The following is an 18,550-nucleotide window of genomic DNA, read 5'->3' on the forward strand; positions in this document are numbered from 1 at the left end:
ATGAAAATATGGGCATTTATACTTCCTTGTAGTTTATTTATGTTAACCCTATTAAGCCCAAGCTATTTTGACCACCCGCAGGCCCAAGGGGAGGGGGGCACATTGTGCTCCCCTATATAACTTTTTTTTTTTAATTATTTGATGTACCATCGTCATATTTGGCACATGGGTAGAGTAACTCATACTCTACATTACCGTACATTTGAATTTTCTCAAGGTCACAAATGGAGGGCGCTATTTACCGAAATATAAATAAATTTATAGGAGTGTATGCTAAAAACATGATTTTTCTTTATAATTTCTTTATCCCCATTATATATGTCTTATTCTAGACCAATCATTTTCATGTTCGTCACAAATGATAAGCAAGTGGAATCTTATTATTTGTTGTGGTTGAAATTTCTAAAGGTCACCACATGGGGGCGCTATTCATATCAACATAAAGAAGTACATTATGAAGCCTGAGATGAAATGTTCGGGATGGGTACATGTAGTTATGACATTTCATAGTTGCAAAATAGTGGAATTTTGAAATTGCAAATCAATAATATGATAAACTAATATTAGAGGCACAACTTGGGTGAAGGAATCAAAATAACACGAAATAGCAGGGCAATCTTTAGAAAATATTTTTGTTTTTAATTATCTCTGTCATATCTATTGTTTCACGCCTTTGTTACATAAAAACAAAGGAAGTAATAAGAAAAAACTTTCAAGGACCGACCATAATTACTTAAGCACAAATTTTGCTCCTTCAACAAATTTCAGCCAAGAAACATCCATTTGTATACACTGTAATGCTATTAAATAAAGTGGTAACAGAAAAAAAAAATGCAAAATCTGACTGACATGGTTATCAGTTTATGGTTGCCATGGCAACCAGCAACATCAAATATAACAAAATTGTACATCAAAATGTTCGCAATAAGATTTTCGGAAAAGTAACCGAATTTGGTTGAAATCAGTTAAAGGGCTAAAGAGTAGCAAATGAAAATCTGGTAGGCGGAGGGGCACAATGTGTTCCCCCCCCCTTGGGATTTATAGGGTTAACTCTTTATTTGCCATGGTTGAAACCCCCTGTGTGCCATGTTATTCTGAGACACGAATGTAGTCATGCTTTGAGAAAGAATTCTGCTTTTCCAATCTATATAACTTCTATAAATTTCTGTTAATCTGGATATAATAGTGAGCAAAGTTGAAGAAGAATACCAAGCATTGTTTTGATATAAGTTATATGACAAGTCCATTTCTATTTATTTGTTCAACGACCAGTTGCTACATTACTGTAAAAGCTTGACTTTTGCACATGAAACCGTGAGAGAAACTTAAAATTTACACGCAGAGTAAGTTGGGAACAACGCTTGATAGTCAATCACCTCATAGAATGCAAGTTGTTTGTAAAAGGAACAAAAGCGCGAGAAAAGCTGTCATTGTACCGCGGGATTAGGCGATTTATCGATCGGTTTAAGCGGATTAGTGCGTTTGAGCGGAATATGCGAAGTTGGCACGCCGTCGACTGACTACCTAGGGGGCAAAACCCCATTTTGGGGGGAAATCAGACATGGGCTGTTGTAAAAGGTTGTTGGGTGTCAAAATGTTCGGGGGATCATTCTTGACAACTTCTAGGTGGACTACCTGAAAATTATGCTGCTGGTTAAAAATGGCGGCCATTTTTTTTCAAAATGGCCGCCATGTGTAAGTAATACTGATATTTTTGGTAAATAACTTTTGAAAATTACCTTTAATCAACATGTGTGTGGTATCAAATTAAAGAGAATTAAATTATCTACAAGAATATACCACATTTGAGTGGTTTAAAGGCAGTTTGCATAAAAATTTCTTGGTCAAAATCAATTTTTTACTAATTTTTCCACATTATGTAAATTTTGCAAAATTACTATTTTGTTCATATTCCAAAAATTATAGCAACTACAGATCTCAAAGTTTGTAGAAAACTGTCTTTATATATGGTTAACAATGTGTGAATATTACAATTTCATTGCTTCCCAAAATGAAAAGTTATAATGTTCCAAAGTGGACACTTTATATAAGATAAAATGTCAATTTTCTAGGTTTTCTGTTGCATATGCATACAGTGTATGTACAACTTTTGTTGGCCTTTGGATATTGAATAAAATGTGCCTGCAGTGATCCGCTCCATTAAGAAATGAATATTTTGAGCTCTGACTGTAATTCACATGGCTAAGATAGTATTATGTCAAGAAGTCGGTATTTCATGAAACCATCAGTGCAACATGGTCTATGTAAGTGTGCACAATATGAGGGTGATCAGGCATGTACAATATACATAATGTTCAGCTGAAATCGGAACCTAATTTGCCCAGTTCAGATGTTATCTGAGCAAAGGGTCGTTATTTCACAAAATGATCTATGTATCGTGGTCCATATGTGTGCAATATATGGGGATAATGTATTCTCAAAGATATCTTAGTGATGTATTTCTGATCCTTGACCCATATTTGCACAGCCAAGATGGCTTCTGAGCAATAACTAGTTATCTAATAAAATTGTTATGGGTCTGTATACATGTATGTGATAATGTGTGTAAAATATGAAGGCGATCATATTTACCAAGATAAGAGATATAATATCTGTGACATTTGACCCAAATTTGGACTGCCCATATGATGTCCTAGCAAATTGTTGTTATTTCAGCTGACCATCCATGTATCATGGTCTATATGTGTGTAAGATATGGGGTGATACGTATCATATACTGACGAAGACAAAGAATGAAGTATTAATTGACCTTTGACCATTTTTTGCACTGCCAGGATGGCATCTAATAAAAAAAGTTTTTGTTTTGTGAAATGAGTCTTGCAACCATGGCCTTTGCTCGTACAAGAATATGGGAGTAATAAGGCACGTATTTACCAAGATACAGGATAAAACATTTTTGACCTTTGACCCTAATCCATACAGCCAAGATGGTATCCTATAAAGTAAAAGTAGTTGTTATCTCATAAGATGATGTACATGTATATGACATGGACAGTGTACAAGCCATGCAGCAGGTTCAAACTGATGGTGTGTAGGCCTACATTTCAGAGACCATGAACAAACTGCACATTTCCCCATGTAGATGTATTTGGATTGGACAATCAGGGTTATCCAACAAGACCGACATTCATGAGTCATACAGCCCACGAGTCTTACACTAGGCAAATAAAGCTCATGAGAGTAACACTAGGTAAAAACAGCTCACGAGTTCAACAGACACAACACAAAGTTTAATGGGTCACTCTCGTGGGCCTTGTTTGCTAGTGTCGAATTCATGGACTGTCTGACTTGTGGGTTGTATAACTTGTAGGCTGTATGGCTCTGTGGGCTGTATAACTCTAGGTTGTATGACTCGTGAGTGTCGGTCTCGTGACGAGCACCAGGACAATCTTGACTGGAAGAAAAAGACATTAGAGGGTGGGAGTTTCAATGCCACTACTGCCATTGTCACTGAAAACCAGGACAAACACTCAGAGAATGTCCGGGAAGGTATACTAAACTGTCCAATCCACATTCACACAAAAGAAAGACGCTCTTTGATGATGAAGACCAACCCTTTTACAAATGCCATATCTCAGGTAAAGACATCTAGGTCACTTCAACATATAGAGAAACTCGAGAGTTTGATGACATCTTCAGATATGCAGGTCGATAGAGTTTTGCTTGTGTGGCGCCTCGGAGGAATGATCACATCTTTGCGATTATGAACTGGTACAGACGAATGGAGAAGCAGAACTTCCTGGCTTTTCTGCCTTCTGCGCTGATCTCTATCCACAAAGAACATCAAGTACTATTGGCTATCTACCTTTGACCCCATCTTTCCGAATGGATCCGGCTGTTCTAAAGGAGAAAATTATGCGACTTGTCAGGTATCACAATCGGCCATCAACACTTAATAATCACAGGATATCAGGCTATATATGAACTTGCAGTCGCCATCACAATCTGTATGCAAATTATTAACACGTTACTCATGTAATTATACTACAGATGTATTGCATAATTTATGAAAATGATGAAAATTGTATAAAGTATACTACCGGTATTTTGTACTTTGTTAATGAAATTGCAGAAAGTTGATGTATTTGAAAAAAATGGCATACAGAGAATAAATCAAATCAAATCAAATCAAATCAAATCAAATCAAGCATCGTGGATAGTTCTTGCTGCTGGGCTGCTTTCATCTAGCTCACAACTACATGAAAGCAGTTTGCACGATAATCAGGGAAGCAGATGTAGAAGATCTTCTCGTTGCTGCTGGTCTATGCCAGGAGGAGACCGGCAAGAAGATGTTTGGCGAAAAAGCTGACTATTACCAGACCATACATGCCCTGAGAATCCTGAGCGAAGCTATGTGGCGTTTGTACTGGGAAGCATTCGAAGCATGGATGCCTGATAGGGAAACCAGCCACAGGGAGAATCTATCCTGAAGATGCTGTTTGACAAAAACATTGCAACCTCCAAGAAGTTAGACATGATTTAGAAATCCAAAGAACAGTTATACATGTATAAGCCCTGCAGGAACAGATGTTCTTTCCAAGAATCCGTGATTGAACAACCAACTGCAATCATCTGGACCACCTTCTCGGAGATGTTAGACATTCTTCACAGGTTTAAGCCCTATCTGCTACCAGCGAGAGACTGACTGGGTAGGACATCTCTGTGAATCATCACAAATGCTACCTTACCACACAGTAGCAAGGCACTACAAATATGAACATGGTCTTTGCCTCTCTATCACAATATATCTGACTGAGAGGAAGAAACTATCTGTAACAGCCTCAGATGTTAATAAAGCATTACTGGTAGGTGCATCATTTGAAAGGAAAAGAATGGATGGCAGTCACAATAGTGTATCTCATATGCTTCTGGAACAACCCTACTAGTGCACATGCCAAGGAAGGAAGTGTCTGAATGGCATTACACTAAGCCATGCAGCACAGATGAGTGGGTTTACACAAAACCAATTATTAATTGCTATCTCTGAAGAGCTGAAATCTATGCTATACATCTTCATTCTTACAGACCCCACCACGAATCAAGTGTAAATCGAGTTTAATGGATGAAGACCTGGCGATCAAGGTAATGGCAGCAGTTGAGACAAATCTGTTCAGTGCAATTACAACTTCCCTGTATAATAAAGCGTAACAACTGGACAATGCACCGATTCCAACGTAAAGGACAATCTGGTTAGAGTGAAACAAATTGGTCTAGAGGCATTTTCTCAATCACTGACTAGTGATTAGAAGAAAACAAGTATTATTAAGCTGAGCACATTCAACACATATAACAAGACTCCAAAGAAGTCTGTGGATAAAACAGCAGCATCAGGTCAGAGTAACGAAATAAGTGACCATTTGCTTTAATACATATGATTCTGCATTATTGTCACTGGCTGAGAATTAAGACTTTGTTGACTTCATTGGGAATCACGAATGCAGTGAATACCCACTATCTCTCTTCAAGGATGAAGCAGCACGAGAACAGGCACCAAGTCAAGCCGTGTCAAAGTTCTGATAAAGGACACTGAAGTGACCAGCAGTGCCCCAACTCGACAGAAAGACAGCAGTAGTCTTTGATGCCATGTATGCCATTTGACGTTGGTCTTTTCACAAAGATGACATTTTCAGAACCATTGCAGGCAGAACGATACAAATTCCTGCTGCTGAATGATGTACCTGCTGGTACCGAATTCATACACTTCTGCTGTGACAAATGCAGTGGGCCATTACCACCTTTAAGTCTGCTGAGCAAGAACACAGGTCAAAACCTGCTGAAACATAGGAAATCAATGATCATTACATGGTCCCTGACCCACAAGAATTCTTTGTAGTGGCAGCAAATGAGGCTAAACTCCTAAACTTCCTCTGTGAGAAATGGTCTTCACTCTGCTGTTAGCCCGCCTCATATCTACCTAGGTGGTGGCTTCACAGAAGAAGCGAGAAGCATGTTAATCGCAAAAGAGTCTGTTATGAATGTCCCTGCTCTGGAATCAACACAAAAGGATGCTGATACAAGGGTAATACTGCACACTTTGTACAGTGCCCCGAATGACAGAGTTAAAAGAGTTGTTACCCATGTGAATGATACAGACATTATAATTTCTAATAGTGTATGTCTATACTCTGGTGCAACACATGTAAAAGAACTACCTAAAGTATGGGTGAGGACAACTCAGGATGCATATTTACAGATCTATGATTTGGTATTTATGGCACTTGGAACTTCACAGTGTTGTGCAATGCCTGTCATCCATAGTCTAAAGGTATAACCTTGAAAGCCAATGCAAATAAATCATGTGGCGAAGCAAGGCCTGCCTGTATAAAGGCAGAAAATGCCCTTGTGGCTGATATGAAAGTGCTAACTTCAGAGCATTATAATTTTTTAATGAGATATGCAATGAACCTGTAATTTTAACAGAATATTGCCCATATGTATGGACTGTTTTCAAGAAAGTTTGAATTCTCTAGGACAGATGATTTTTGAAATATGACAATTTGCAATTTTGCAGAATTCAAATTCTTGGCAAAAATTGTAATAAAAATTATATTTTGGCCGGAAATTTTTATGTAAAATATTACCAAACCAATCAAGTGAGGTATCATCCTGTAGCAAATTTAATTCTCTTTAATATGATACCTTGCACATGGTGGTTAAAGGTAAGACTCAAAAGTTATTTGTAAAAAATATAAATATTAGTTAAACATGGCGGCCATTTTGAAAAAATGGCCGCCATTTTTTTCCAGCAGCATATTGTCAAGGTAGTCCACCTAGAAGTTGTTCAGGAGGGTCTTCTGAACACATTGATACCAAACAACCTTTTACAACAGCCCATGTCTGGTAAACCTGTCTTGCCCCCTGGGTAGACTGGGACGTGCGAACATGACACATAAAGAGTTAAAGTATCGCACAGTGATATGAAAAGAAATGCTTCAGGTGTATTTTATTCACGAATTAAAAAAAAAAAAAAAACACTTATTGTATTCCCCCTATTCTTTTCCCATAGATGGAGTGCAAATAAGGATTTTAGCTGGACTCGTCGTGCTCGTGGGATTTGTTTGGTCTTATTGTGTAGAGCTCTTGGGCCTTTTCTTTTTCTCAACTCGAGTAAATGTAAGGCTTATGGACCGTAAAGCTCTTGGGACTATTTCATTTGACGTCGAGCTTGTTTACTAAATGGGGCTTCACACCGGGCTTTGGGTAGAGTTGGTCAATGTTGCACAAGGTTATGTAGTGAATAGTGTAGCGAATTTTGGCCTTAGGGGGTTGAATGTAGGCTCGTTTTCACAAGATTGTGATCTTGCACATTACCATCACACCCTCACTTTCCACACCGCAGATCACGAATCATAAACACCCGTCACAAGCATCGCACAGCAGACAATCGGCGGCAGTGCTTACAACTGCAAAGTTGACATCAAAGACTGATTTGTGGAGAATAACATACCGTTACTGTGTGTTTATTAAGCAGAGCCTGTGCAGTCGTCCTCCGAGAAGGCGGTATTACAAGCAAAGATACAAGCAATGTGTGCGATAGCAAGCCAAGCCACCAGAAAGTTTAGAACACATATCTCCCAAGCAGCTCTATCTACACCCAAGGGCAGAGCCCTTCTCCCTACAGCTCTGTGGCTATCTACTTTCACTATCTAGGCCTACTACTCTAACTCCAACTCACCAACTCTATCTGGATCCCAGAGCCGTGTCTTTTTATATCTCTTGCACTTGGACCTTTGTACCCGCTGCGTGCGTCCCTTGGCATTGTTATACCCCGTACACACATTCGTGTGCACGCACGCTGCACACCCTGGATTGGTCCATTATCTCGAGAGGGGTGTTTCTTTACCAATTTTGTCACAGTACCCCCAACCAAGTTTGAAACGTCCCGTTTCGAAGAAATACAAAAATTATTAAAGACAAAATTGAAAACGTTCTACTTCCTAAAAAAACAAAAGACAAAAAAAAAAGCTATTTAAAACTCCTTTCTTCCGCACTTCTTATTTGTAAAATGATAAGTAAAATTTATATAACATATACCACCTAACATCTTCAAAATTTACGAGTATAATGGCAAATGCTCCGAGGCTTAAAGATGTCTTTGGCAAGAGCTTCTAAACTTATGCCACTTAGAGTTACACTTATATAAAGCACCAAATAATACAGAAGCATTTACGGTTTTGACGAACAAAATTCAGCGTTGTGCAGTGTATAATTTGTACGTGTAATAGACTATAAAGCATAATTATATTCTAGCACACACAGACACAAACTTATCCATTTCTATATTTCTATAGAAAGGTACTGACATACGAATACATACGAAGGGCAATTTCCTTCATTTCGTTCCTCTTCGAATATGATTCTTGTTACGTAAGGACGATCGATTACACGAAAAAGAAGTAATAGGCAAAAGTAGGTACAACTGCTCATGTTACTTAAACAACACAATGACAACAGAAACTCGAACTCATTTATTTGCATGATGAAGGCAGCAATTATGAACATCTGAGGGAACATGTCTCTTAACCGTAATAATATTGTGGTTACAAAGTTGAATGTTGACGAAACCTTAACGGCAAGTATTGCATTTTTTTTTTCTTGACTGTCATAACAACCAAGGGCAAGATCGAGTTCACAGATTACCTAAATGAAAGTATTACAACTTAAATAAGTTATGAAAATAGGCAAGATGCAAAGTACTTTCTTTGCAAGAATTTACCACAAACGGTCTATCAGCCTTACAGTGTAGAATTGCATCACTCATAAGTTGCAAATATACTTTGGTCAAAGAGTTTTATGCACTGTGCAATGACATAATGTGAATACCATGCTTTGAATCACACACTGTGTCAGTAAGTTGAATAGTCTGCGTCAAACTGTCGAGGAATTCGTCCCAACATGATAACGACTTAATCTTAAATATATCAAAACACAGTACAATATCATATTTGTTCTCTTTCACGGAAAACAACATCAAGGTTCAAAGCGAAATAACATATAAATTGAATCATATCAAAACAAGCAAAATGCATAAATGTATGTGATCATACCTCATTCCTTAACCTCAAATTTGTACAAAACAAGTGACAATATCTATATCCTTGTCACTAAAGCCTACTTTGGCCAAAATCATTCATATAGTACATACCACACTTGGACAGTCGTACAAAAATATTGATATAAAATATACACATGAATACGATGTGGTTTCTCTTTTCTTTTTCCTTGTACAATTGTGTGAAATAAAAAAACAAAACAAAAGCCCTCTTGATTATATACTTTACCTACCATATTCAAACATCGTTTGTGCTTATCTTTCTTGAAAAATAAAAAAAAATATGTATCACCAACTGATTGCTGACCTTATCCTTATATGCAACCAAAAAAAAAAAAAAAACAACAACAACAACAACAAAATATTCCCTTGATTTTTCATTCCATAATTGCAGGGGACTGACTTATCCCAGTCGGCTGGTACATATACTGGATATGTATGAGTTGTTTCAAATCGCTTGATACAAATATTGCCCGAAATGTACACGATGGTTTTGTGTTCGACCAGGGATACTATGATTTTATTCTCACATGCATTTTCATCGGCTTTCCCGTTGTCATGGCGATCATCTAGTTCTGGCGAGGAATCTGTGCCCGGTATTTGGTTGCTGGTTGGGTCGTCGATGGTGGGCTTAGGGCCGGTGGTGGGGAGCCATCCTCGTCGGAAGAGCTGCCTGGGTCTGGTTCCACACTAATTCGTGGAGCATCGTTGCCAGGAGTTTTCCCGTCATTGGTGGCGACGTCGAAATGGAGCAGTCCACAGAGATTGATACTGGCCTGTTTATCACTTGGCAATCTGGTGGTGGTTGGTCGTGGCGTCCGTCGTGGTGATTGAGGGGACCTGCTTCTGCCTCGGCTGTGGAGACCTCCATGCACATGTTGGATGTGCCGCCTTAGATTACTGGACTTAGTTGATGAATAATTGCATTGACGGCAGTCATACCCACCCTTATTGTAGTAGCACTGCCGCAAGTGACAACACAAGTCCTCCCTGTTTCGGCACACTTTATCGCATTTGCGACAGGTAATCACCCTCCCGATGTGGCGGCGATCATTTTAGACAGCCATTCGACAGGGATAAACAAATAGTAGTTCCTTCCAGTCACTAGCCAGTCACTGCAACGGCTTAACCTACTATTTTACAAACTTTATCTGAGCATAGCTCACATTACTGGTCTAAGTTCGTATTGGAATATTCTGGCCTTCTTCTGAGGCGTTTCGGATAGCGACGATTTTCATCAACATTGCCACTATTATATTGGGAAGGAGTGTGAGAGGGAATGTCGACTGTATTTGATTGCAAATGTTCTGGAATCGCTCATGTTGGAGTGATGACGCTGCCCTCTCTTCATCTCTTTCAGTGGCGGATTGAGGCCTTTCCCAAGTCCATGCAGTCAGTTTCTCTCCTTCATATGGCTTGAGTCGCTCGCTGAGAACCACTAAAGGTTTTGCTCGTAGGGAGGACTGCATACGAAAAACAACATCAGATAACTGAGTAATTATCAGAAATGGACCTTTCCAGCGAAGTTGTAGCTTAGGTGATACACCTTTTCTTTTGGAATGATCATACAGCCAAACAAATTTGCCCTCCTTTAGTCCCGGGGAGTTGGATCTTCGGTCATAGTTTATTTTCTGACGCACTGCACTTTTACCTGTGCATGCTTCTGCGCGGTCATGAGCTCTCTTCATTCGTCTGCGCAGTGCAGCCGCATAATCCTTTGGTTCCTCTTCATCCTCCTATCCCACGATGATAGTGGTGAGGTCGATGGGAAGTCTTGCTTCCCTTCCCAACCTCATCATGATGGGGCTCTCACCGGTTGTTTCATGAGGCCTAGATCGGTACGCAGATGTTGCAAAAGGCAGTTGCACATCCCACGTTCTCTGAGAGTAGTCCTGCTCAATTGAGATTGCTAGCATGTTGACCAGAGTGCGATTAAAGCGTTCAATCATACCATCAGATTTGGGGTTATATGCCGTTGTGCGGGTTTTCTTCACCCCAAGGAGTTGGCACACTTCCTTGGATAACTGCGATTCAAAGTTTGACCCTTTGTCCGAATGGATCTCAAGTGAAATCCCAAAACGGCAGACACATTCCTCTACCAACTTCTTGGCAACTGTTTCTGCCCTAGCATCTGGTAGCGCGTAAGCCTCTACCTATTTAGTGTGGTAGTCGCCCACAACAAGGATCCACTGATTCCCTGCCTCTGCCTTTGGCAATGGTCCCATCCGTATTCAGATCAACTGAATTCAGATCAATTCTCTCCATAGGCGCACCCACCCTACTCTGTTGCAGGGGCGCTCGGCGTTGCTTAGTAGGGGATTTCCTTCTTGCGCACAAATTGCACATTCCACTGAACGAGCGTACATCAGCAGCCATACCGCTCCAGTAAAATCTACTCTTCAAATTTGCCTGCGTTTTCCTCTGCCTGAGGTGTGCAGCCAACGGGCCGTTATGCACATCCCTGATAGCATCCGTCGGGAGCTTCTCTGGCATAACAATTTTCCTCTTGATGGTTCTCCCGTTGTCAGATTCCCATCGTTGATATAGTACCGCATATCTGACTTCTAGCTGACTCCACTTATTTGCAGACGACACCAATGTTTTTTATTCCCACAAGGACATTGTAACACTTGTAAACCCAAGTTGTAAATCAAGCTTGCACAATGAGCTAGCAAATCGAGCTCATATTTCCAGCTCCCTATTTCAGCTCGCAAATCGAGCTGACAAATTGAGCTCACAAATTGAGCTCGCAAGTCGAACTTCTTGATCGAGCTCACAAATAGAGCTCACAAATAGAGCTTGTCAAAACGAGCAGACTATTATTGAGCCTTCATATTGAGCTCAGTCATCTAGCTCAGTCATCTAGCTCACAAATTGAGCCAGCTCAAACTTTGAGCTATGGGGTCCCGCTCACAATTTGAGCTTGCAAAATGAGCTCACCATTTGAGCTAATCACTCTAGCTCACAAATTGAGCTACCAAAGGAGCTCACCAATGGAGCTCTTGCACTTTGAGCTATTCAAACGAGCCAGCTCACAAACTGTGAAGCGGAAGGCTTCCTACGCAACACGTAACCCTTTGCCGGGACTACGGCAATCCCGCGCGTATAATCACCTATTTTCATTTTTATCTATTGTTTTATTGTATTTTGAAGTACGAAAGTCTACGCAAATCCCGGAGTGAACTACCTCGTGGGATCTATGACTTTCTTTACCTCCTGACGTATTACTCCTCCTTTGTTGATTACATGTATAATTATGGAGGCTTTTTCGTTGCTCAAAAATGATATTCCTATCAAAAAGGGTCACCCATAATAATGAAGGTGGAGTAAACTGTTTCCTTTTATTTTTCGAAGAGACTTCGTAAATGAATAATGAAATACAAGTAAATAAGCCAAAATAAAACTAAAATTTGCTGATTGCTACCTTATGAAGAAGATGAACGCTGTATCTTTATGAGGGGTGCTGTTCATTATTCCGAAGGTTCGCTATTCCGAAGGTTCGTTGTTCCGAAGGTTCGTTCATCCGAAACACGCAAATTCCCTATACCTAGAGGTTCGTTAATCCGAAAATGAAAAAGGGTTCGGTAATCTGAAAATTTGTGGCGTTATTCCGAAGGTTCGTTATTCTGAAGATCGGTTAATCCGAAAATGAAATTCGGAACGATGAACCTTCGGAATAACGAATCTTAGAAATAAAGAGCCTTCGGAATAACGAACCTTCGGAATAACGAGCTGTAACCCTTTATGAGCATACTAATCTCTTTGCACACTTGTTATTTGGCTTAAATCAAAAATGTTTCATCCAAAAAGATACTCTATTCTTTTGGAGATGATCTGTAATTCACATAAATAAAAAGTAGTAAATTTGAAAATTGATTATACTTAGAGATGATCATGCTTATTTACGAACATGAAATATCCCTGTTCGAAACCAAGTTACGACAGCACATAGTTTTCAGAGCAAATTTAGGACAAGTTTCTTAGACAAACTACGTTATTGAACACCGATGATTCAATTTTCAGATTGCTTACAGGACAAGACGACTGATAAGACAAATGCCTCGCGGATTTTGTTGGTTTTGTGATGCAATGCCATACATTCACTCAAAAAACAAACAAACACAAAACAAACAAACAAACAAACAAAACAAAGAAAACGCGTGTTCAAGGTCATATGTGACCCTGGATCACAAAACAAAAAAAAAATTAAGTCGCTCCAATCGGTTTTACTTGACACAAAAAAAGGTAAAACAAGTTTACCAAGTCAATCTTCAGTTTTTGACATTTTCTTACAAATTATTCTACATTATTTTCTAAGTTTGGGATCAAAACATGGATGGGAAAGTGTATTTTCAACAGTTTTTCTGCAACCTTTTTTTGTTGTTGTTTTGCAAAGAAGTGAGATCAGGTACATTTTGGAGGCCCGTTTTCATTTTTAGGAAATCCATTGTACACTCTTCACTTTCAATTTTAAAGGGTGTGTACAATTCTGGATGAGGTGAGGATGTAGCTTTTATATTCAGGCACCCCTCTATGAGACGACAAAGAGCACGCAATCCCAAGGGGTATCAAAAGTTTATTTGATGAAAATTAGTTTGGAAATGACTAAGATATCCAAAAACAAGGAGAAACAAATAAATCTAATAAAAATAAAAAATATATATCAATATTACTTTTTGTTAATATCTCAGCCATTTGAAAACCAATTTTCACTAAATAAACATTGAATCCTTTTGCTCTTTCATATTTCATAAGAGGTTCCGCAATATCTCACTAAGGACTGTTCAAAACATGAATCCCAACCTCAATCAGTACTGTACAGTCCCTTAAATGACTTTGGAAAGAATGATGCTACTAATTTGAAAGGTAACATTAACCATGGATAGAATGTGTTTGTAAAGCATGCTTAATTTCAGCTTAATCTGATAATCCCTTCATTGTTGTTGCTACGATGATTTACATCCTGTTTTTTTTTTTTCAATATTTAGTTAGGAGAGTCCGTTTGAATCGAGTTATACATCATTTTAAAGCTTAGATTCTACTCTTTCAGAATCTGCTCTAAACTAAAAATCCATATCTGACGACATTTTGTTGGTTTTGTGTTGCAGGGTCGCATATTTCTCATAGGATATCTGCCTTAACATTATTGTTTTATAGACCATGTTAAAAGTACCGTAATCGGCTATCAACCTCATAGATGAATAACAAGGGAAAAAATAAGCATTTGTGAATATTTTCATGTTTTTTCTTCTTACGCACAAAAAGAGAAATTGCAAAAAGAACAAATTTAATTTTCATCCATGAGAGAGTACAATTGGAACAAAAGTGAAATTAAACGATTTTGAACTTGAATTGATTTACCAAAGTAAACGGATGACCTCTAAAATGTCTAAATGTGACCGTGCATCACAAAAAAAAGTCGCACCCCTTGATTTTAACTAAGGACTCAAGAAAGGTGAAACGGGTCAGCCGAGACAGTTTTGAGATTTCCATATTTCCTGAAAGAGCTATCGTTCCTCTACAGTAGCTCTAAGTTTGGGATTATAAATTTAATGGGAAAGTGGGTTTTCTGCAGTTTTTTCTAGGACCGCTTTTTTGGTAAAGTAGTGTGACCAGGTGTTTCGTAGAGGCCCCTTTTAATTTCGTGAAAATCCTTTGCACACTCTTCACTTTCAACTCTAATAACTTTTGAAATGATAATGCTACTGCTTTCAAAGTTGACATTTATTATGAACGAAATAGGTTAATCAAGCATGCTCAATTTCAACTTAATCTGATAATCTCTTTATTGTTGCTGCTACAGTGGTTTACATCAGGTATTTTGGTCCCATTCATGGCACGGGTAGCACGGCTTAGTACAGATTAGGCACTTGAATAGACTCTTTACTTCACAGCCTCTTTTCTCAGGATGAGCGTGCTCCCAGTGCACCCCCATCCCCACCCCCTCCCCCCCCCCCCCGACCCGCAACTGTATGAAGAGTACTGATCGGAAAACGTGAACAAAATATCTTTTGGTTTCAATTTCTATTATGTATGGAAACGTGATTGAAGTTATCAAAAATAATGCCAGTGAATCCCATTCGGAACTCCCCCCCCCCCAAAAAAAAAAAAAGCAAACAAAAAAAAAAAAAAAACACCTCACAAAACATTTTTTTTTTCGTAATATTACTATATTATTTTATTAGCAGGAACTCGCTGATACATTCCACTGTTAACATGCATACGCCATTATTTATTTCTTGCTTTTTCGTTTCGTTCACTTCCAAGATTCATTGCCTAGCGATCCGCCGCTTACAGAGAAACAAGTACAACAATGCAAACGCGACTTGAAGGCGTATTACAAAAAGGAGCGACGCACGGTCACTGTGGATCCCCTCAACTTTATGGAACGTGTTGATCTTGACGACATTTACACAAATTTGAGTTTAATAGAACAGAGTGGCATGCGTAAAACACCAATTACATATGAAGATCTTTGGGCCAATGATGAAGGTGGAAATATTTCAAAGCGCATTCTGATCCAAGGTGAGGGAGGTGTCGGTAAAACAACGCTTTGCGACAAGATCGCCTGGGACTGGTGCCAGGGAAGGGTTCTCCAGGATCTGGACATGGTCTTTGTAATACCGCTTCGAAATATCGCTACTGACGATACAATTGGCGGTATTGTGAAAAGATATCTGTCTGAATCAAATGAAGCAACACCAGCCCAGATAGACAGGTACATTTCAACAAATTCAAATAAAATTCTTCTCGTGTTCGATGGTTTTGACGAGTTCAGCGGGAATATAGAAGGGGAAGATATCAGTGAGGTCATTCGCATTCTAGGAATAGAGCAATATGAGTCATGCAAGGTTATTGTGACCTCAAGGCCATGGAGAACAGATGATTTTAGGTTCCACAAGAGTCTTGCCGTAGCCTACACTTTGATAAGCGTCGAAGGATTTAACAAAGGAAATCTAAGCAATTACATCAAGAGGTACTTTCGAGTGAGAAATAAAGACTCTCTTGCAGACACCTTGGTCAGTTTCATAGAGGAAAATGATGTTATCCGATCTAACATGGCTCCGTTTCCTATATACTGTGCAATGCTTTGCCTCATGTGGAGCGACGTCAGTGAAGATAGACGGAAAGAGATGCAAAAATTGCAAACTTTTTCTGAGATTTTCGGAGAAATGATCTCTTTCCTAAAAGAACACTACGCATCAAAACTTGTAGAAAAACTGCAGGATCGGACAGTTGTTAATGTTGTAAAAGAAGCTACAAGAGCAATTCAAGCCATCAGTGAGACAGCGCTGAATGGTTTAATAGAAAGGAAACTTTTATTTAATGAAGAACAATTCGAGCATTGTAAGGATGCCTTGGAAACATGCTGGAAAGTCGGAATTTTGACCAGAGAAAAATATGTCAACGACATTAAAAGCCGGCACGATTCCGATAGTCCATCCTTCGTTGTGTCAACAGTTTCGTTTCCCCATAAACTGTTCCAAGAATACATTGCGGGTGCACATATTGCCATTTTATTCGCCAATGATCGCCCAAGGTACGAGAAGGTGAAAAAGAAGATTATCCGCCATTATAAGGAGTTTCGCTACCTTCTCTACTTCGCCTCGGCTTCCAGGAAAGAACTTGGCCTTGATATCATCGACGGCTTGATAAAGGAAGATGACAAGTATTTCTGCCTTGATGTTGCATTCGAATGCCACACAGAGGAGGCCGCCAAAGCGGTGGGAAAACGATGGGGAAATTTTAAATTATCACGTGACATGTCAGAACATACAAAGGCAGGCGTTGTTTTCATGGGGAACTGCAATCAAGCGGTAAGTAAAAGTCCTTCGATTTCAATTTTAGAAGTGCAAAATCATTATAAAAAGATATAATTCCGGTTCATTATGTGCATGTTTTTATGAGTGCGTGTGTGAATGCCTATTGACAATTATTTCACTTTCGTTTCTTCAGCAACCATTGTAATGTATCATTAATTTACATAATATCTTTACTAATGTAATGTGTTTTTACCGTAAGGCGCCTTGACAGTTAACGTGTTCCGGCGAAACCGCGGCGCCGCCGATGAACGTTCTTTTTTTGTTCGAAAATTGGAAAATAAAACGACCAGAATACCAGATCATTCTTTTACAGCAAGACAAAAATGTTATCTCTCTGCCAACCATTTTAATGATCTTCATTACTTGACATAGGCTTATAGGCCCCTATTTTTCCCTTTCAATTTAACATGGCCTCGGGATTTTATGAGTTTTTTATCTAGCTTTTTTTTTTTTTTTTTTTTTTTTCGTGTAACTTCCGTAGTTGAATGCGGGTAAAGTAATATGCATGTCTTTCTGATAGTGCGGATATGGTGCTCGGAAACCAGCCTACTCTACGTTATTTCATGGATGGGTTTTTGTTTATATTTAGAATTAACAAGAGATGCTATATTGCCTTGCTTTCAAGCTCTTTCGATGCGTTACTTTTCGCCAGAACATTATCACAATCTCTGCATCCACACGAGTGTTAAATCAGAAACAAAATTAACCGACTCATCAAAATAGTGTTAAAGAAATATTTCCGTAAAAGGCTTGGAAATCTGATTTCCTGTTTGCATTTTTCAGATCTTTTTTATTTCAGATGAAACAGAAATCTCCTTCGTCTTTTTAATATTCCTAGGCTATGAAGTCTTGTGTATAATGTACTAAGATTACATGTCCTAATTGTCATAAATGGTAGACGAAATAAAGACATCATCGTGAGGGCGAGTCGGTTTGCCCTACATATTCCTTCTCGAAAGGCGGGCAATCTTGACACAAACCATGATAACCACGAGATTGCAATGACCAACCAAAACAGCAATGCATAATTATAACTGTTGATTGAGAGTTTTTCTTGTGATGGCTTATACACCACTACACAACCTGGATAATCATGGACCAACTGTTTTGACCAACAATACTGTGGTTACGAAAAACTCGGGAAAACAACCTAACATGTGTCTCCGACATTTTTGCCGTGACGGGTTACTTCACCACAGCACCGTAATCTATATCAATCTAGAAATTGATTTAACAACAACAACAACAACAACAACAACAATAATAACAACAACAACAACAACAAGCAAACAAACAAAACAGGGGGACCCGTCATCGATATAGACAGTCACAGATATTAACAAATACATAATGAATCAGAAGTATTTTCACATCACTTGTTTTTCTTGCATCGCTGATGGCGGCAATTAAACATGCATATCCAGATGTGTTAGACTTTGATAAATACCATTTCGTGTATTAAAATAATGAATATTAAGCATTTAAACCTGCATCAAGAATCTAATCGTTTTTCTAAAATGACAGTAAAGTGCATTATTCCATATGTGCGGAGACATGAATATTATACCCCTCGTGTATTAAAATTTTGTGCGAGGTTATGAGTTCGCACTGCTCTATGATTGCGTTGAATGTACATCTCTAGGCCTTTCATCTT

General features: G+C 38.8%; 1 protein-coding gene across 1 annotated transcript in view; it reads left to right on the forward strand.

The window, feature by feature from the left end:
- Positions 1-18,550, forward strand: part of LOC140246754 (uncharacterized) — a 239,921-nt gene that overhangs the window by 60,652 nt on the left and 160,719 nt on the right. Inside the window, exon 5 of the mRNA XM_072326092.1 lies at positions 15,341-16,890. Coding sequence (XP_072182193.1) covers positions 15,341-16,890 — 1,550 coding nt within the window. The remainder of the gene's footprint in view (positions 1-15,340; positions 16,891-18,550) is intronic.

Source organism: Diadema setosum, chromosome 3, assembly GCF_964275005.1.
Source record: "Diadema setosum chromosome 3, eeDiaSeto1, whole genome shotgun sequence".
In the NCBI taxonomy this organism is placed as follows: Eukaryota; Metazoa; Echinodermata; class Echinoidea; order Diadematoida; family Diadematidae; genus Diadema; species Diadema setosum.